The sequence below is a fragment of the Epinephelus lanceolatus genome, chromosome 12 (genome assembly GCF_041903045.1).
Source record: "Epinephelus lanceolatus isolate andai-2023 chromosome 12, ASM4190304v1, whole genome shotgun sequence".
NCBI classification, from domain to species: domain Eukaryota; kingdom Metazoa; phylum Chordata; class Actinopteri; order Perciformes; family Serranidae; genus Epinephelus; species Epinephelus lanceolatus.
Window position 1 is genome coordinate 5,724,564 of NC_135745.1, and position 19,626 is coordinate 5,744,189.

Sequence of the window (19,626 nt, forward strand, 5' to 3'; positions counted from 1 at the left end):
ATAGTGCTGCCATGCTCAGGCTTTCTGTTATTAGGCTTTTGAGCAGGAAAATCTGTTGAAGTCTGACATATTTAACTCCTTCCGGTAAAAACATTTCCCTCTGCAAATATGTAGGCCTAACACTGTAACAGCAAGCAAGCATATGCTAAATATGCATTTCTGTAACACCATGTAAACAAACCACTGTAAAGATCAGCTGTGCTCTCATGTAAACAAACCACATAGGTTTTCAGCTGTCCGCTCAAGATCATACCTAATACATTACCAGTTAAAGATGGGCGAGTACTTGCTGTCCTCTTACATTTGTTCTTTTTTAAACAAAGAAAAGAGGTGATATTTACTGGCGCCAACTGCAAGTAGGTTGTTATTAGCGATGGTCATTACTAGAAACTGCTCCGGTTTGCAAGTTTGAGGGTTGGGTTCGGGTTATTGATTAATGCATGTTTACAGGTCAGGTGGGGTGGACTGGGTCTCGTAAGGGGCCACATTGGTGTAGGTTTTAAAAAACCTGATCTCTGCATCACTACCACTAATTTTACAAGAGCTTACAAAAACACACACTCAAGCAGAAATTAGGGGCATTGAAGAGGAAGTCGTTTATTTTGTTTAAAGCAACAAAACTGTTAGGGGAGAGCAGATGTTTGTAGGATTCTTACAGACTACCATATCACTAATCATTTTCCAGATATGTTTGATGTTGGCTGTACTTCCAAGTCCAAGACACAGAAAAAAATTATTAAAATAAACAGGAGGCAAAAAAAATAAACACAATGACAGACAGTGCGAGCACTAACAGTCGGGTGGATTTATTCCTCAGCCAGAAGATGAGAATGGAACAACGTGTGATTCACACAATACCAGCCTGACCATGGACTTCTGCATATAACAGAGCCATATATAGGAATAGTGTCTGATCCACTGGCCATGCTGCAAATTAGTCAGTCAGTGAGCCATATCAGGAATATGTCTTACTTTTTTTCTCCTTACTATGTGTATAGATATGTAGCCATTCACAAGAGGTAGTTCCTTGTGTGTAAAAACCTACTTCGCAATAAGATAGATTCTTTCTCAGAAGGTGTTTGATCATAAACCTAAGTAGTGGACAAGTCAATGTTCTGACCTGATGATGGGGCTAGAGGAAACATCAGAGGATAATCAATGTTTTTATATTCATCCTGAAGGGAGTATGAATTTAATGGCAAATTTAATCAGTTTAATACTCAACAGTCACAGTCAACTGTGTTCATTCTTAGAGAACTATTACAGGGTTCAACGCTAAGTTTTTTTTTTCACTTGCCCGGTCGGGCAAGTTGGTCAGAGATCTACTTGCCCGAGGTCAGTTTTTACTTGCCCTATAAAAATTGTTTAATTTAAGCGGCTATCAATTAACAAAGACTGCAGTTATTTTCATGTTATGTAATCTTTATTCACACTGTATTTATTAATTAAAACAACCTATGTCATGTATTGTAGCTTAATTCCTACACAAATATGACCGTGTCAGGGCTTAAAGTGAAAAATTTGTCAATCATTCTCCGTCTATAATTTTGCGCCCTACTTGAGCCATGCCCACCTCTATTTATTTTTCACCCCTCTCTCCAGTTCTGCTGTATTAACACCGGGTTTAATATATTTTGCTTCCATCTCTCTGCCCTGCTCTACTCTACTTCAACGCTACTTAGCTCTCTCTCTACTCTACCAGTAGATTACCACATCCACCTGTTGCACAAAACGCACACAGCAGTGTTTCCCCTAGGATGGAGTTGTAGCAGCGGAGGTGAAGCACACGCATGAAAAATAATTTTCACATGCGTGAAACTTTTTTGTATGCTTGCAAAGCACAGCCTGCTGGGATGTTTCTATGTATCTACTGGCACCAGAAGGGCTCTTTAGGACTAAGTACATACAATACATGTGTGCACAGAAATGAGCAGTTGAAATGTCTGTCTAGCTTACATATGAGGTGTCTCAAGATTTAGGAACATACAATTGTATTGATTATGATAAAAGTAAAAAGTCACTTGACATGCTGCTGTTTTATGCTATGACCTATTTAAGTGCTGGAAGTTGTTATTTACGTGACAACGCCTGAACGCAACACAAGCTCAGCATAAATGCCGTGCTACGCTGCTTGGAGTGCTCGGGGTCAGGTTTGGTCAGGAAAATGCGGCCCGAGCCGCTCTAGCGTGCTCACCTGTGTGTGTGGCGGAACTCTGCCGTGCGCGATACAGAGAGCAGAGGAGAATTGTGACGCGTGACCATGTAGAGACAGAAATGACACGATGACATAACACCATAAATAGTATGTTTTTATGTTATTATATGAAGCGTTCATCGCGCAAAATAATATCAATGGGGGCTGTGGGCAGGACATTGTTACACAGCTGTGCCTGTGACTTCAGGCAGAGAGACCGCTGCATCAGAGCCGAAGGAGCACGTTTTAAAATACATTTATTTTATTAATTAGTTATTAACTTTTACTATTTTTAGCAACTTGCCCGATCGAGCAAGTGAGTTGTTAGTTTACGTGCCCGACCTTGAGTTTTACTTGCCCCGGGTAATCGGGCAATCCTTATTGTTGAGCCCTGTATTAATATCTAAATTTCATGGCAAGCCATTCAATAGTTGTTGAGATATTTCAGTCTGGAGGAAAGTGGTGGACCGACTATTTCCTTGAGCCAAGCTGCTAGCATGGCTAAAAACATAGATGTGGAATGATACGGGGAGTACTTTAAGGAACACTCCCAATTTTCAAAACTACATATGACCAATCACTGATGAAAGCGGTCAGATTGTCTATCTCTGTGTCTGGATGATGCACCTTACCACCAATTTACCACGGGTTTTCCAACACTCCAGAATTCATTAGAGTTTACTTCCACCTTTGAATGTTCTCTAATGCAAAATCCATTTAACTGTTTACAGCATTTGTAGGGTACCACTTTGGCATGATGTAAGCACCCTATATCCAGAGAGAATCTAGGAAGAAAAAAATCAATGGTTGTAAATTATGTTGATGTCTTTCACTTGTGCCATTCCACTTGACTAAACACAGAGTTAACTTACTCTGGGCAAATGTTAGATTTTTTCCTTCATCGACCAACTGACTGGCTGAAGAGTTGTTAGATTTTCAATAAACCAAGATTTTTTACCACAGCCCTATCGATGTGCTAGCAATGTGTGTGCAGATAGTTAGAAAAATATAAAATGTGATCAGGATACTATGCAGGTTTAAGATATTATGTAGAATGCTGTTTACATGAACACTGAACTTTAAGATTAGATTAATGGCTTTAAAGGTCTAGTGTGTAGGATTTAGTGGCATCCAGCAGTGAGGTTGCAGATTGCAACCATCTGAATTTTGAGATAGGAGAGGCAGAGTTGTCTATAAAGTAGAAAAAACAAGACAGAAAATGTTTCCTGCCAACAATTACTTTCCCTTTTTGTGGCATTTAGAGTATGGGTGGATTTCACATTTCATGTGGCTATGATAGTCTGAATGATTTTATGATGGTGGTGTTATGAGAATACGATATGCTTAATATATGCTCAATTTTGTTTCAATCAGTTTTTGCCTGAAATATTGTACTGTATATTGTTAAGTAGTAAAGTAATGGGGTATCGGTGGCGTGATGAATGGTGCCGGTGCCCCATGTGTGGAGGCGATGCCTTGCTGCAGTGGTTGTGGGTTCGATTCCGACCTGCGGCCCTTTGCTGCGTGTCTCTCCCCACCCTCTCTCCCCATTTCACATACTGTCCTGTCCATTAAAGGCAAACAGCCCATTAAAATAATCTTTAAAAAAATAAGGAAAGTAACTTTAATGGAATGAAATGTCAATGATACCAGTGTAAACCCTTTGTGTGTCGAGTGGGTCCGAGAGTCTGATGACCCTGTCATGAAACTAATAACACACACAGCAAAACACATGCCATCAGATCGATAGGTAGCTCATAGCTGGCAGATCTACAAGTGAAGCTAAATGCAGTGCAAGCGACCTGTATCAGAGCAATATGCAGGGGTTTGGGTTTGGCATAAGGGGTAGGCTTGTGTCTTTTTGATGCTCTGGTAAAACTTCACAAATTACATTGTTTTGTGGCCGTTGGGGATTTACTCTAAGGTTTAAGTTCACTTACGTCATTATTTCTGACTGAAAACAGGCTTCTATAGTGGTGAAACTCTTTTGCCAGTGTTTGTCAAAATAAGATGAAAGGAAAGATACCCGGAAAACACAAATTGTGCTGGTCACGCTGTTTTGTAATGCCTTAAGAGTGTGCAGTTCAGGGGCACAAAGAGGCCTGTCATTACATGATGAAAAAATAACGCCGCTGATAACTGGTTTTAAGACATTTTGAGACTCTTTGAGGCCTTAAATTTTGGTCATACTGTGGCTGTTGTTAGCATATTTTTTACAAAGACACATAATTAAGCAATAATGCAGGATGAGGTAGCCCCATATAAAAAGTAATTGAGGTGCTGGAGGTAGAGGACGGCACGTGCAATCTTGATAGTAAAGAGAGGCCTTTTCTCTACCAAGTCCATTGTTTTCTGCAACAGAACTCCACAGAGTGCATTATCACGCTCATACCATGAGGTATTATTGTTGCCTCGAGAGTACTGGAAAGACATAATTACAACTTAATCCACTTCCACAAAAGAGGAGCTTCCTCTATGCCCTAAACGGTGTGTTTTTGGATACAGCACATTCTGTAAATAGACCTCAGAGTTTGATGTAGAGGAATGGTGCTCTTTTGTGCTGCTGTGTAGCTAAAACACACTTTCACTCCAAAGTCAGTGAAATCATTTTTATAGACCATTCAATAAAGCTGTCATATTAATGACTTTGAGTTTTTATCGCATTCACGTTGGTAGTTACTCATCTTCCCTGTTGTCTCTGAACGTCACAGCTAATGAACCTAAGCTGAATGGCAAAGCTCTGCTGTCAGACCTTCATTTCAGCAAGTGAAGCACAACTAGGAAGGATTCACCCATCACTTCACATTTGAACAATATTAAAGAAACTTTAAATATGCTTAACCAAAGCCAGGGCAAACGTCTGTTTGTGACGCATTAACTATGCTGAGCAAGTTTCATGGCTCTGCCAGCTGATTTTGATAGTGGATTGATTTGGAAGTAACGGAATCAGATTTTAAAATGACAGCTCCACTTACACGCGTTAAGAAATGGTGGTAAATAAGATTTACTTGACTGAATGTGCAAAACCACCATGTCATATGGAGATAGAAACAAACCTTTTACCATATCATAAGTAGACGTAGTCCATTAATTTGCCAAATTAATGCATTCATTTGTCGAATTATACATACAGGATCCAAAACTAACACTCGCCACTCGCCAATTACGGGTAGATTTTGTCTCTGGCTGGTAAATTTTTAAGACCATTGGCCACTCTGGCGAGTTATATTTTTACCAGGGAAAAATGCATTTTTTGTTACTGTAGAACGGTGCTGGTATCAGTTGGTTTCTTGGCAGAGTAATGTGTATTTCAGGCAGAAACGATCTCTGGTCACGTAACGCCAGGGCCACACCGCCCGCGGAAGCGCTGTGAATAGCCTCGAAGCGAAGCCAGTTTCCTTTCAGCACCCATGTTAACCGATTGTGTCATCCACACCGGCCACGGAGCTGCCCTGCAGTGATCGTTTCGGCATCTGGTCTATTTTCTGCACGAGCCGCAAGCGAGTGTGTCAAGCCGGGCAGTTACCCATGATGGAAAAACAGCCCCAAATGTGACGGAGACAACAGCTGGGAGCAGAACCGCTTGTCGACCGGTGTGGAGAAATGCGCGTCTGATGTGAATGGAAGTGCTACGGCTCACGCGAGAATTTCGGTGCGCTGCGATCGCTGCCCAAACGTACCTGAACAGCCGAGCACACAGGTATGTGTTGTGTCAGAGGAGAAACGAGCCATTCACATTTCTCTCTTTGTGGCAGGTAACCATGCACAAACCTCATCGCACTTTAGGGACTGTTCTTTACTTATGAAGGGACTGTTCTTTACTTGTATGTTAATCAGTTGGTGCAGTTTCACTTAAGTAAAAAAAATGACTGAACAACTTTCACTTGTATTGGAGTAATATTTGACCAAGAGTATCTTTACTTTCACTCAAGTCATGTCGTTGAATACTTTGTCCACCACTGGTCAGACATTCATGTTTATATAGGGCAGGCCCTGCTGTTGCAGTCTGGTTGAGCTAAAATCTTATGTCTCAACTGTCCAAAGGGGACTGAAGTCAGTGATTCATGTAAAATTCCTTAATCAAAGATTCTTTTTGCACTGTAGTAAGAATACTACAGAATTTATTAACCCAAATATTAACTGTTGAAACAGTTATTCATATTTTAGCATACATTATTACTAATATTAGTGCACACTATAAAAATATTGATTGAGAATCGCATACAAGACCCACATGACATGCTAAATAATACTGATAGTAAATTACAACACTTAAAAGCAATTTTTATTTGGTTGGCTGGTAAAATATCTGCCTGGCTGGTAAAAAAATTCACTTACCAGCCAGCCTGGCTGGTAAAAAAATTCACTTACCAGCCAGCCTGGCTGGAGTAAAATGTCGGCAGTGTGGCGATATTTTACTCTTACTAAAAATAGTTTTGTGCGAGCAAAATAAATCATTCAGCATGCTGTGCCAGTACAGATTTCAACCAGCAGCAGAAACAAAAGGCAAATCCCGCCGGTTATGGGTTGAACGGGGGTCACAGACACAGACAGGAATGTATTCCTGTTAAATACGGCGGCCATAGTGCTCTGCGGTGCAAGATAACGCTTACCGGCGACGGAGAAGTCTGGCTCCAATAATGTCCTCTTCTTGGCATCATGACTGCCCAGTAGTACCTGGACAGCCGAGCCATGGCGGCACACAGGTATGTGACGTGTCAGGAGAAACTGTTCACATTTCTCTCTTTGTGGCAGGTAACGCTCCACAAACCTCACTGCACTTTAGGGACTGTTCTTTACTTATGAAGGGACTGTTCTTTACTTGTCAGGGGAGGAGGGTGGCTGGTTGATTTTTATTTTATTTATGCGAAATGCATTTGAATTGCAGTTAATTATTTCTCATAGACAACACTGTAAAAATTATATTGACAAAAAAATAACAGTAATTAAACAAGGCTTATAGAAATGGATTTAAACTTGGGCCAATGAAAAACTAAACAACGGTATTCGCTATTCGGTACTCGGTATTCGGCCAAGCGTTTAATTTTATTCGGCTTCAGCCACAAATTTTCATTTCGGTACATCCCTATTCTAAATACATACAATGTGAAATGAGCCATGTGGTGGGTGAGTTAATTAGCAAGTCAACAGATGGGGAAATGTTATTTTAAATTGTGCATGCAGAAGGTTGTCTTTTCACTGAATTTCTATCTAATGGGATGCTGATAAATGATTTGTACATATGATGGAAGAGTGTGCTGCTAAGGGCAGTGCATGGTTACAATTTAATTAAATGGGCATTATATCGACCAAAACGTGCCATAAGATCAAGTATTGCTTTTTGTGTATATCCTCCTTCCTAATCAGTTAACTATTAATAAGGTACGATTTTTATATTGAAGGTGTGAAAAAATTCCCAAATTCCCAACCCTTAAAGAGTAACTAAACCCTAAAACCATTTATTTTCAGCTGATAATCATTGTTTCTGGTTGTATAGTAGTGTTACTGACTGATCCTGCTCAAAATCTTGACAGTTTAGTGCAAACTGTTGAAAATCTACATTTTATTTTAAAAATGTGCTATGGAGTGCCCTCTACAGCTTGAAACCCGGTTACTACATTTGAATTTACATTACACTACATTGGAGGCGAATGATTCTTTTTCGGGGCGAATGACGTCACTAACCGTCCACGCTAAAGCCTGCCCTCCTCCCTGTACTCCTCCTCCCCTTAGTATAAAACCATTCTGTCCGCAGTTATCAAACTGATAGCGAGTAGGTTGGATCAGAGCAGAGAGAGTAGTAGAGCAGAGAGAATAGCTAGTAATTTGTCGAATTGTATTGTTAGCGTAGTGTATTTTAGTGTAGGTTTACAGTTAGTAGTGTGTTTATAGTATTTAGGTTAGTTGGTCAAGGAGAGGCGCCGAGGCTTGGGAGTATATGTGCGGAGCGGCGAGGGAGGGATGTGGAGGGCCGCTGTGCGGTGAGAGAGAGCCGAGCCTCGGGGGTATATGTGCGGGCCACGTGGGAGGGAGGGGTGGATGGATGGATGGATGCGGTGGGCTGCTGCGCGGTGAGGGAGAGCCCAGGCTCCCAGAGAGGGAGCAATAGAACCAAGTAGGATAAAATAAGTCAAAGTGTGGAGAAGGGGACCGGCTGAGCTCCGGCCGCCTTCCCTTCTGCCCGTGTGACACAGTTGGGGGGGTTTTCCAAGCCACCATCGGCACAATGAAAATAAGTCTAAGTGTGGAGGAGAGGGACCGGGTAAAGAGGCCGACCTCCGGGGAAGCCCTCTCCCCTCTCCCCGCAGCGAGGGACCGTTCTCCAAGGTACCAGTGCTGGGCTAGGTGAAAATAAGTTCCCCTTTAACTTCCCTTGGAGAATTTCCAACCCTTTGCAACCCTAGAGTGGTAGACCTTATTGATGTGTGTGCATGTGGAATACCTTCAATAGATGGGGCCTGGTCCTGAGCAGCGTACAGCATCTCTTTGAAAGCCTGCAGACACAATGATAGAGAAGTGATTAAATTATCAAATATTAAAAAATGACATGAAGTATTCACATTGTCAAACGTCTCCATGCTGTTAAAAAGCCAAGTGCTTTTTTATGCCCCATCAATGTTATCCCTGTTACATTATGTCAAATGCCCCCATACATACACACTTAGATCCCATTGAATAAATGTTTTCTCACAACAAACAATGAACCACCACAAATGACAATTTTGTTATTCACAGCCACTAATTGACAGTTTCAGTAATGAAAAAGAAAAAAAAAAGTTTTGGTTTTTTTTTTTTTTAAATTTTTTTTTATTTCTATGATTAGTCCCAATATTCAATTATATAGTCAAACTTTATTTAACCCATACACTGTTGTAGTGTTTAACTTGAACCATACTCCTTTAGTCCTTAAGACTCACTCACTGACAGTGTGACGTATAAGGCACCACAGACTTAACGGGCCTGTCTGAGGTCTGTTATTGTGATAATGCTAGAAATAAGAACCAGAGCTGTTTTTAATAGCTGTATTTATTAAAACGGAGACACTATGTATATCAATTATAACCCCAAACCTACACAGGACGGAAGAGTCCTGTGTCAGAGTTAAGTTGTGCACTGGGACAGCAATTCATTTCAGATGAATTAAACTGAGAGGGAGATTCAAGAATGAACATGAATGGAAGAAATGAGAAGCAGCAGCGTCTCGTTCACGGACAGTTAAACTGGGTGGAGAATTTTAGATGTAGGGCCTGGGCTAACCAGTCAAACAGCTTGGTCTGGTCTTTAAATAGTTTAGCACCCTGCCATCTGAAAAGTTTGACTGAAATCCAAACATTATCAAAGGGCCAGTCTGAAGGTGTCAGACTCAGGAGCCTCAAAATACATACAGTCAGGTCCATAATTATTTGGACAATGATACAGTTGTCATCATTTTGGCTCTGTACACCACCACAATGGGTTTTAAATGAAACAATGAATACCTGCTTAAAGTGCAGACTCTCAGCTTTCATTTAAGGCTTTTTTCAAAAATGTAGTATGAACCGTGTAGGAATTACAACCATTTCTTCACACAGTCCCCCGACTTTAAGGGCTCATAAGTATTTGGACAAACTAACATAATCATCAATTAAACAGTCAGTTTTAATACTTGGTTGCAAATCCTTTACAGTCAATGACTGCCTGAAGTGTTGGACACATAGGCATCATCAGATGCTGGGTATCTTCCCTGGTGATGCTCTGCCAGCCCTTTACTGCAGCCGTCTGCACTTCCTGCTTGTGTTTTGGGTGTTTTGCCCTCAGTTTTGGCTTCAGCAAGAGAAACGCATGCTCAGTTGGATTCAGGTCAGATGATATGACTTGGCCATTGCAGAACATTCCACTTCTTTGCCTTAAAAATGTCTTTGGTTGCTTTTGCAATATGCTTCAGGTCAATGTCCATCTGCACTGTGAAGCATCATCCAATGAGTTTTGAAGCATTTAATTGAATCTGAGCAGATAATGGTGCCCCAAACACTTCAGCTTTCATCCTGCTGCTCTTGTAAGCAAGACAAGACTTCACTAGAATAAATACAGAGGGTTTATCACAAGATGCAAACCATTGGTTAGCCTTAAAAATGGAAGGCCAGATTAGAGTTTGTCAAAAACCATCTAAAAGGTCTGTACAGTTGTGGAACAGCATACTATGGACAGATAAAACAAAAATCAACTACCAGAATGATGGGAAGACAAGAGAAGGAAGAAGGGAAGGAACTGCTCATGATCCAAAGCACACCACCTCATCAGTGAAGCATGGTGGAGGTACTGTTATGTCATGGCCATGTATGGCTGCCAGTGGAACTGGTTCTCTTGTATTTATTGATGATGTGACTGCTGAGAAGAACAGCAGGATGAAAGCTAAGTGTTTGGGGCACCATTATCTGCTCAGATTCAACCAAATGCTTCAAAACTCATTGGACGATGCTTCACAGTGCAGATGGACAATGACCTGAAGCATACTGCAAAAGCAACCAAAGACATTTTTAAGGCAAAGAAGTGGAATGTTCTGCAACGGCCAAGTCATATCATCTGACCTGAATCCAATTGAGCATGCGTTTCTCTTGCTGAAGCCAAAACTGAGGGCAAAACACCCAAAACACAAGCAGGAAGTGCAGACGGCTGCAGTAAAGGGCTGGCAGAGCATCACCAGGGAAGAAACCCAGCATCTGATGATGCCTATGTGTCCAACACTTCAGGCAGTCATTGACTGTAAAGGATTTGCAACCAAGTATTAAAACTGACTGTTTAATTGATGATTATGTTAGTTTGTCCAAATACTTATGAGCCCTTAAAGTCGGGGGACTGTGTGAAGAAATGGTTGTAATTCCTACACGGTTCATACTACATTTTTGAAAAAAGCCTTAAATGAAAGCTGAGAGTCTGCACTTTAAGCAGGTATTCATTGTTTCATTTAAAACCTATTGTGGTGGTGTACAGAGCCAAAATGACGACAACTGTATCACTGTCCAAATAATTATGGACCTGACTGTAGCTGCAAAAATAAAATGTCTGTTATACTGTAACTGTGATATAGTCTACTTACTTAGATGCTAGTGTTGGGTGATATGACCAATGTTTCCACAAGACTGTATCAAGATTTTGCCATTTTACTGTTTATCCCGCCGTAGCTATGTTTTTATTGTCTCTGGTTTAATTGAACCATTGTAGGCACTAATTTAAATCACTAAGCAGGACTGCTTTATGGGAGTATTTGACAGTTATTAGTTTGTGGCCCCTGAATAGATATTTTAAACAAAGTTGTTTGTGCTTGTCCATTTCTATAGGCTTGGCAGCATATTCAACAAGCTATTCAGTCTACAGGTTTTACAAGTAAGTCAGTGCACTCAGTGGGTTGTTTTAGAGTCATCTGGTTCTGTAAACATATTGTGACCATATACATGAATGCGTTGAGATTTTAAAAAAATATTTTGAATACTTAAGTATTTTTAAAAGCAAGAACTCACTAAATCAAGTAATAACTCACAAGTAATCACTTGACCAGGACCATCTATACTTTGACTTAGGTAATAGAGTTGTGTACTTTGTCCACCACTGCTGTGCACACTTATAACTAATAATTTTTTTTAAATTTTATATACTTTATTAATCCCCCTGAGGGGAAATTCATTTTTTCACTCCATTGTCATTAACACACAGGTCCGAAAGACACACACATGCACAAACAGGACCTATACATGCACAAAGTGGAGAGATGTCAGAGTGAGGGGGCTGCCTTGGTCAGGCGCCCCGAGCAGTTGGGGGGTTCAGTGCCTTGCTCACGGGCACCCCGGCAGTGCCCAGGAGGTGAACTGGCACCTCTCCAGCCACCAGTCCATGCTCCGCATTTGGTCCGGACGGGGACTTGAACCCGCGACCCTCCAGTTCCCAACCCAAGTCCCTATGGACTGAGCTACTAAGTTAATATCATCACTATCTGATAGCACTATGTACTATGTACAGGCAGGCCTACTACTTACATGATGGCTGTGAATCACAATTTCGCTTTCTGCCTCACTAAAAATGGAAGAAGACCAGATGGAGAAATTCTCAAAATAAAAAAAAATAAAAAATAAAAAAGACTTCTCCTCTGGAAGCAAGTTGTTCTCACATGCCAACAGCATTTTCAGACTGACATGCTTTAGTGTGCAGGTGGTCAAACCTGCAAAGGTGTCTTGCTTTATTGGACCTTTTCTTGGACAGATGTATTTGTACACTGCACCTGATTTCTAATGCAAAAGCTTTCTTGGTGACCTTTACTGAACCACATGAACTAGACGAACACAATGGGCCACAACTGCAAATCTTGTGACGGTAGTTTCCAGTTTTATAACAATGTCACTGATGTGTTGACATTGCATTGATGCATTAGTATCATCTTGCCTTTCTTGCTCAGCCTCCATCCTGTAATAATGCAGTGCTGATGATGTAGCCAGTCGGTCTCCTTCAGCCTCAGTGTTAGTAAATCTGCAGTGTATGCTGCAGCTTGTCTCTGCTGTGGAGAGGCCGAGTAGACGACAGTCATTCAGTCTCAGTGAGTACTAGCAGGACAGCAGGACAGTCGCCCTCTTTCATACGCTCTCTCTCAAGGGTTAGATAGTAGAGCAGTCAGTCAGTCAGTGTCTCAGAATGCCAACAGAGGACGAGACCACAATGGCCTCACTGTGTGCCAGACTGCCTGCAAGACAGCCAAAGAGTGGCAGAGCAGGCTTCTGCTGCAAACAGCAGCGCAAATCAAGGTCATGCTATATCCCACACAGCCAGCCTATACTCACTGTTCAGCAGTGCTGCCACTACAACAATGTAAACAACACCACCACAGACAACAAACAGCAAAGACAGGGCAAAAACACAGCAAAGGTTTACAAAGAAATCAATGAGAAGGCATTAAGATAAGATAGATGTGTGTCTGCCAATCCAGGTTTACATTTAAAGTTACAATGGGCCCATTACTTAAGTTGGGTAAAAACCTACATCACCCCAAAATACAATCAGTTCTTGATATAGTGGCCATATTGGTGCTCTGATATTCCTGTGACTTGTTTTTACCCCACACACAGAAACCTGTAGATACACATTTATAATGTATTGCATGGTCATGCAGTGTCAACAAATCCTAGTGTTTTCATTGATTGACAATACAAATGGTGCTAAAATTTGAAAACAAAAAAGAAGTGAGGATCAATACAAAACTGTTTGCCACTGTAACCTGAGAGATTAGGCCCTCAGCAGGCAGATATAGAGAAGACTTTGAAAATATGGCAAGGGATAAAGTCTGCCGCTGAGCGCCCCATTCATGTTTGCTAACATTCCTATCAGGTCCCCTGCCTTCACTGTATTTTTCCTTCACCACTAAGAAAAACAGCTTCTTTTCCCACAAATGCAATACGCATGAACACAGTAGAATCTAAATCCCAGGTCAGGACCACTGTCTCTTTCTAATACCACTGTTTCACAAGGGACCCATGTTCACCCCACATTTCCCAACATGCTGCGTGGGAAACAGACGACCAGTCAGACAATGAATTACATAAATGGGCAATCATAATATATATATTTACAGATAAAAATTTTAATACTGTATTGTTTCCAGGGGATATTGTGAATATAATTGCTTTCAATGGTTTTGTCAATTTGGAATGAACAAACACAGCCTGAAGTCACACAAGCAAACTGATCCAGAAGTCTATAAGCAAAGGGTTCAACAATAAATCATTTTTATATCAAAATGGTGGTTTGATGGGGGGTGTTGCATTGGAAGAATTCAAGCTGCTACAGCCACCAACTGAAGGTCTGTGACTCCGGAGCTGCTGCTGCTCTCCTCCCGGTCAAACAATCTACTGCAGCAGGGAGCAAGGTATGTATGCTTGTACCCCGGTTTACCTTTATTTTCATGTATTTTCATTTATGTAGGCCTCCTGGTTTAAGGCCATGTATTTGTGTTTGCATTGTGTAGTACTATTATTTCATTGTCTGATTTATATGCTTTTATAAAGAACGTTTATTTTGAATAGCCTTAAGGAAAATAATTATTCACAACCTTTTGTTTTCTTATGGTGTTGTTTTACTTTGTAGTGGTTTAAGAAATTTGTAAAACAGAGTTTACTTAGTAGAGTTCATGTTGAATGGGTGGTAATTTGCTAATTAAGCTGTCAGCCTATCATGAGGGGTGAAGAAGCAGAAAAAAGTCAGACCTGGCAACCCTCGAAAAGCGGTAGCATGGAGGAGAGCAGTAGGAAAAAGTACTAAATAGTGAGCTGACATGAACTGACTGTAAACGCAGGAGCATGCAGAGTGTGGGGCTTTTGTTCAGTGGCTGTGACTGACCTAAAAAAAACCCGTTTCAACAAAGTTTCAGTTGGCAGATCAAGAGAGGATAATGGTACATCAGAAGAGGACACTGCAGGACTCATCCTTGGACATTGTAGTTTTTTTGGCATCAGCCTTTGGATTAAAGTGTTTTGTTTTGTTTTTACTTTGAATGACCTCATTAGGAAGCGGCCTCTGAATTAACCTTGGTCAGGATAGTGCAGTGTCATAAGTTACTGAACTTTGAATGCACGAATTCACTCCTCTGAGCTCCAATGAACATACTACATGGACTTTCACAGACTGTAACTGTAACACATCTGTGGGCCAAACTGTTTTATTATTAATAACAGTTTGTTATGGTCCTTCAGTACTGCATCTAACCTATGTAAACTTAATGTCAGTGACAGAAAGTTAGCTGATATTTCTCAATTTAACTTTCAATAGGTTTAATAGACAAAGTGAACCCTGGTTGTTCAGTAAATTAATTTCAAATTGCACCTGTCTGTGTTCGGCCGATTTACATTCCTATTCTTACATAAGATTTTTTATTTGCACAAGTGCTCATTAATAATTTAATATGAGTAAACATGGAAGTCACAATGCCCATCCCTAACAGGTACTGGTATTGGTATCATATATATATTTTTTTAACAATACCCAGCCATATTTCTGATGCTAGTGAAGACTGTTGATAGTGAAGACATCATTGAGTGAGTTGAAAAAAGGTGCACTGGTCTCTCCTTTTCAGTAGCACCACATATTGTGATCTATTGGTGTCACAATACTGAATTGCTAACTTCAATGCCTTTAGAAATACTGATATTCAACACAATTTTTGATACCAGAGGAAAAATTTACATTGAGGACATTTAATTTGAATTTTTTATGAAAAGATAATTATGACAATTGCGACTTTTCTTTTTTGAGTTAGTAGCAGTGAACAGTAGAATGCTTGTATTAAGCATTAACAACAAGAGAGAGCAATAAAGATCAGATGAACCAGTCTATCAATACTGCAGAAAATGAGTACTGAAAACATTTGGAATATTCAGTATCAATATGTACTGATAAACTGATGTTTTTGGCAAGACTATTGTGAATTAGAAAATCTCTGCAACTTCTATGGGAATAAATAGTTTGGATTTATCTGCAGAATTAGTCTCAATGACCTCTGAGCCTCAGAGCTTGTTTTGTTTGGTCTATGGGTAATGAAAAATGACTGGATGTATTTGGCTGTGTGTTAAATTGGCACAATGTCTACACACACAGCCAGATAGAACATGATCTCTTTTACTATGATGATAATTTAAAGTGACAGAGTGCTTTGTTTGCCAATCTGATGTCACGCTATCATCAGCAGCAACCATACACACATACATTCACATACAGACTCATCTGGTTGACAACTGCAAACATTGCTTTCCCACACTTAGGGCCACTTAGGCCCTGAGGCCCATACAATGTGTGCGCCTGTGTGTGAATGTGTGTGTGGTCAATAGGCAGGCTCACCATGTGCTAAGGTGCAAGTTTCCAAAACATAACACACGCAGCTCAACAGGAAGGAGGGCAGCTCTGCTTATCCTCACAGATTACCCTAGTTCTCTCCTTTCCCCCTTCTCCACCTCGCTCTCTCTGACACACACTCACATTCTCACACTCCCTCTCTGTGGTCTTAGCCTCTTGTTGGCTTGTTACTAAGTCAAGGGCATTTTCTCTTCTCTCTCACACACCTCGGTCTTGATCCAGACCCATGACTTGCGGCTATCACCTCAGACAGACTGTTACACCATGACCACTGACCACAAATCTGTGGAACTGACCATGTGTGTGAGGTGTCTATGTCATCTTTCTTTGTTAATTTATCATCTCTATCTAATGTTTTTCTAAATCCCCCATTCCCTGTATTTTTTCTTTTCCCATCTTTACTCATTTTCTTTTCCTCCCTTTGTCCATTTATTTACATTTTAATATTACGCATAACATCTCACTTTCTCACCACTTCTCTTTTGCCTAATCTCTTTTATGCATTCCTTTCCCTCTGTCTCAGCCCCTCTCTCTTTCCCTAACCCCCTGCCACGAGGAGACAAACACTTTATATCTTGACACCAAACTGTCAGTAGGATTATATGAGTCATAACTGGATTATACTCGCGTTTGTGTCCCACAGAAACCTCAGATCTCTAGGTTTTCCCTCATTTTTGTGTTAGTGGCAGCTCAAACTGCTTATATACAAAACTGCCTCATGAAGGTGGTGCATAGAATAGATAGAAGGAAGCTGTGTTTTTAAATGTCAGGCCTACAAAGGGCATTATAGGGTCCCAAAAATGGAAATGGAAATATGTTTGTTGCAGGACAGTGATGTCATGCTCTGTGACGCTCAAATGACGCAAACTAAAAGCTAAACCAGCAGCTTTACAATGTCTTAACATTTGTCTGAGAAATGATTGCAACTATACAGGGATTTAACAGTTCTGTTCCTTATTAGGTGGCAAAATACTAAAAATGTACACATATTTTAAACTCATGTTTATGCAAAGATGAATGAAATAGTCAGAAAACATAAAAAGCTCAATATTAGCCACTGTTGACTGTTAGTTTGAGTACTATAAGGCCTGAATGTCAGAATGCATTTACGACTGCAGGTTCTAAATCTGGGTTTCGGATGTTGGTGCTAAGCTAATGCTTGTTTCAATTTAGCTGAGAAAAAAAATATAGATCTTTTTTTCCCTTTTGGCTATGGTTCATTTATTATTTTCTTTTGAGTGTCTCAGTCCAAGAAACGCTCATAGTTCTTAGAACGCCATTTTAAGGGAGTTTTTTAGCTAATATTTCAGGGTAGGTACTCTTCCAGCACAACATAAACCTTGAGTGACCAAAGTGTACAGTGACTGGTCAAAAACATGAGCCAATGCAGCACCGACAAAAGATATTTTTAAAAACCTTTTAGCTGTGTGGACAACAAACGTGACAAAACACAAACAACAGCTCATAACGAAAAAACAAGGGAAAATGGACTAACAGTAAAGTCCAGGCTTTACTTAGCATAGCCTATATGTGACAAGGGGATATATAATGTGATTTTGACTCATCGAAATCTTTCATAGCTGACTTGGGTCACTTCCCTAATGGCAGTGTGAAAGCAAACAGAAAAAAGCCCTTGAAGTAGAGCTGGGTATCTTATCAATACTATATCAGTACTGATATGAGACTAGATATCGTGTTAGATTTTGGGTATTGCAATATCATAAGTGTTGTCTTTTCCTGGGTTTAAAGTCTGCATTATAGTTAAGTGATATACTTTCTAAACTTGCCAGATTGTTCTATTATTTGAATTTACCCACTTAATCGTATCCACAATACTGATGATTATTTATCAAAAATCTCATTGTGTAAATATTTTCTGAAGGCACCAATAGTCAATCCTACAATATTGGTGCAATATCGACATCAAGGTATTATGTAAAAAAAAAAAAAAAATCAAGATACTTGTTTGTTTGTATATCACCCAGCCCTATCTTAAAGGTATATTGGTTTGGAAGAGCTCCCAAGTGAGCAGTTCCTCTCAGGGAGTTCTCAGAACTCTTTGGTCCAAAATGCCTAATGTCAAAAAGCTTCTTTTTTTTTAACTTGACCTAGGCATGTATGTTTTTAATTGCATTATTTTAAGCAGCTAAGTGCTGTGATTTAAGCACGCTTTTCCTGTATATTTTCCACTGAACAGTATTTTGTCAAAATTTAAAATCATGGAAGGATTGACTGACTTTGCATATTTTTTTTTTTTTTTTTTGCATTTACAAGGTCACAATATATGATTTCCCTATGAAGATCAGTAATGTAATAAATGATACTTAGGCCTATGCAGAGATCCAGACCAAAAACCGCCTGGCATTAAAACAGCACAGGGGCCTACGTCACTGGGAGCGTGTTGTTGAGATAATAGTAAGACCAGGGCTAAGATTTTCACTGTTCAATAAGCATCTCAGAAAAATCACGGTTCTATGGTATCACATCATACAGTTTTACACAATTCTTATAATTATCACTTACACTGACCCTTTAAGACATAATATGCAGGACAATCATCACTTATGACCCATTCTCAGTGTGTGGTAGTGTATTTTTCATGGATTTTCTCATTTTCTGTGTTCGGGACGTTTATGGGCGTGTACCCCCACAGCCCTTGGGTGAGGTAGGGGCTTTATAAAAGGTGCCAGACCAAAAGCAGCAGGCATCCAAGAGACACAGGGCCAAAAAAACACCAGTAAATACAGCAAAGCAAAATGCTGAACGATAGTGAATCTGAGGTTGGCTTTCACATTCACTTTTGCTGGCATGCATGCTTACAAGCAGTAGCCAACAATCCTGCATAGTATACCTTTAAAGGAGTCAAAACATAAGGTTTTTTGGGGTAAAAAATGCTTTATTAAAATTGAAACTTAACAACCTTTTTTAATATAAGTATGTGTAAAAGTCTGCCAGGCAGTTGAGGAGGAAAGGAGATGTACACCCACAGGTGAGATTCTTCATCTTCTTCTGTACACGGTATGATAATCAATTTTCAAACAGTGCACTGTGAAACTGGTACACCACTGCAACCCTTGGTGAGACAATGAAATAAAAAGTCCAGTTGGAGTAACAGATTAACTTAAGATGTCAAAAGACTGTGGTTGTCCTGTTGGCGAGTCACTGCCATTGGAGAGTGCTGTTGTCATTAGAGGGGGTACTTAGTCTGCAACTGTGTTTGGGTGATTGGAGTTTGTCAAGTGACATCCATATAAATGCCAGGACCAAAGGTCACCAAGCAGAACACTGCAATGTAACACGATCAACAATATTATTCATGTCACCCCAGGGTTGGAAATGAACATCCACCAAGTGCAAAATGCAGGTAGATTTTCTATTTAAGGCTTCTGCCACAGTCGTAAATGTTTGTACAAAAAAGTCACATGATAAAAACTATGCTGAGAGTCTCTAACACATTTTGGTGTTATTTACAGTTGCACTCCTTCGGTCCTCTTCACTTGTCTCTATCTGTGTCAGAGACAAGTTTGACACTCACAAAGTGACAGGGACTTGATTAAGCATTTAGG

The 19,626-nt window shown here is 40.2% G+C and overlaps 1 protein-coding gene across 1 annotated transcript in view; it reads right to left on the reverse strand.

The window, feature by feature from the left end:
• Window positions 1-19,626, reverse strand: part of LOC117272274 (xenotropic and polytropic retrovirus receptor 1 homolog) — a 65,255-nt gene that overhangs the window by 27,151 nt on the left and 18,478 nt on the right. Inside the window, exon 2 of the mRNA XM_033651105.2 lies at window positions 8,637-8,688. Coding sequence (XP_033506996.1) covers window positions 8,637-8,688 — 52 coding nt within the window. The remainder of the gene's footprint in view (window positions 1-8,636; window positions 8,689-19,626) is intronic.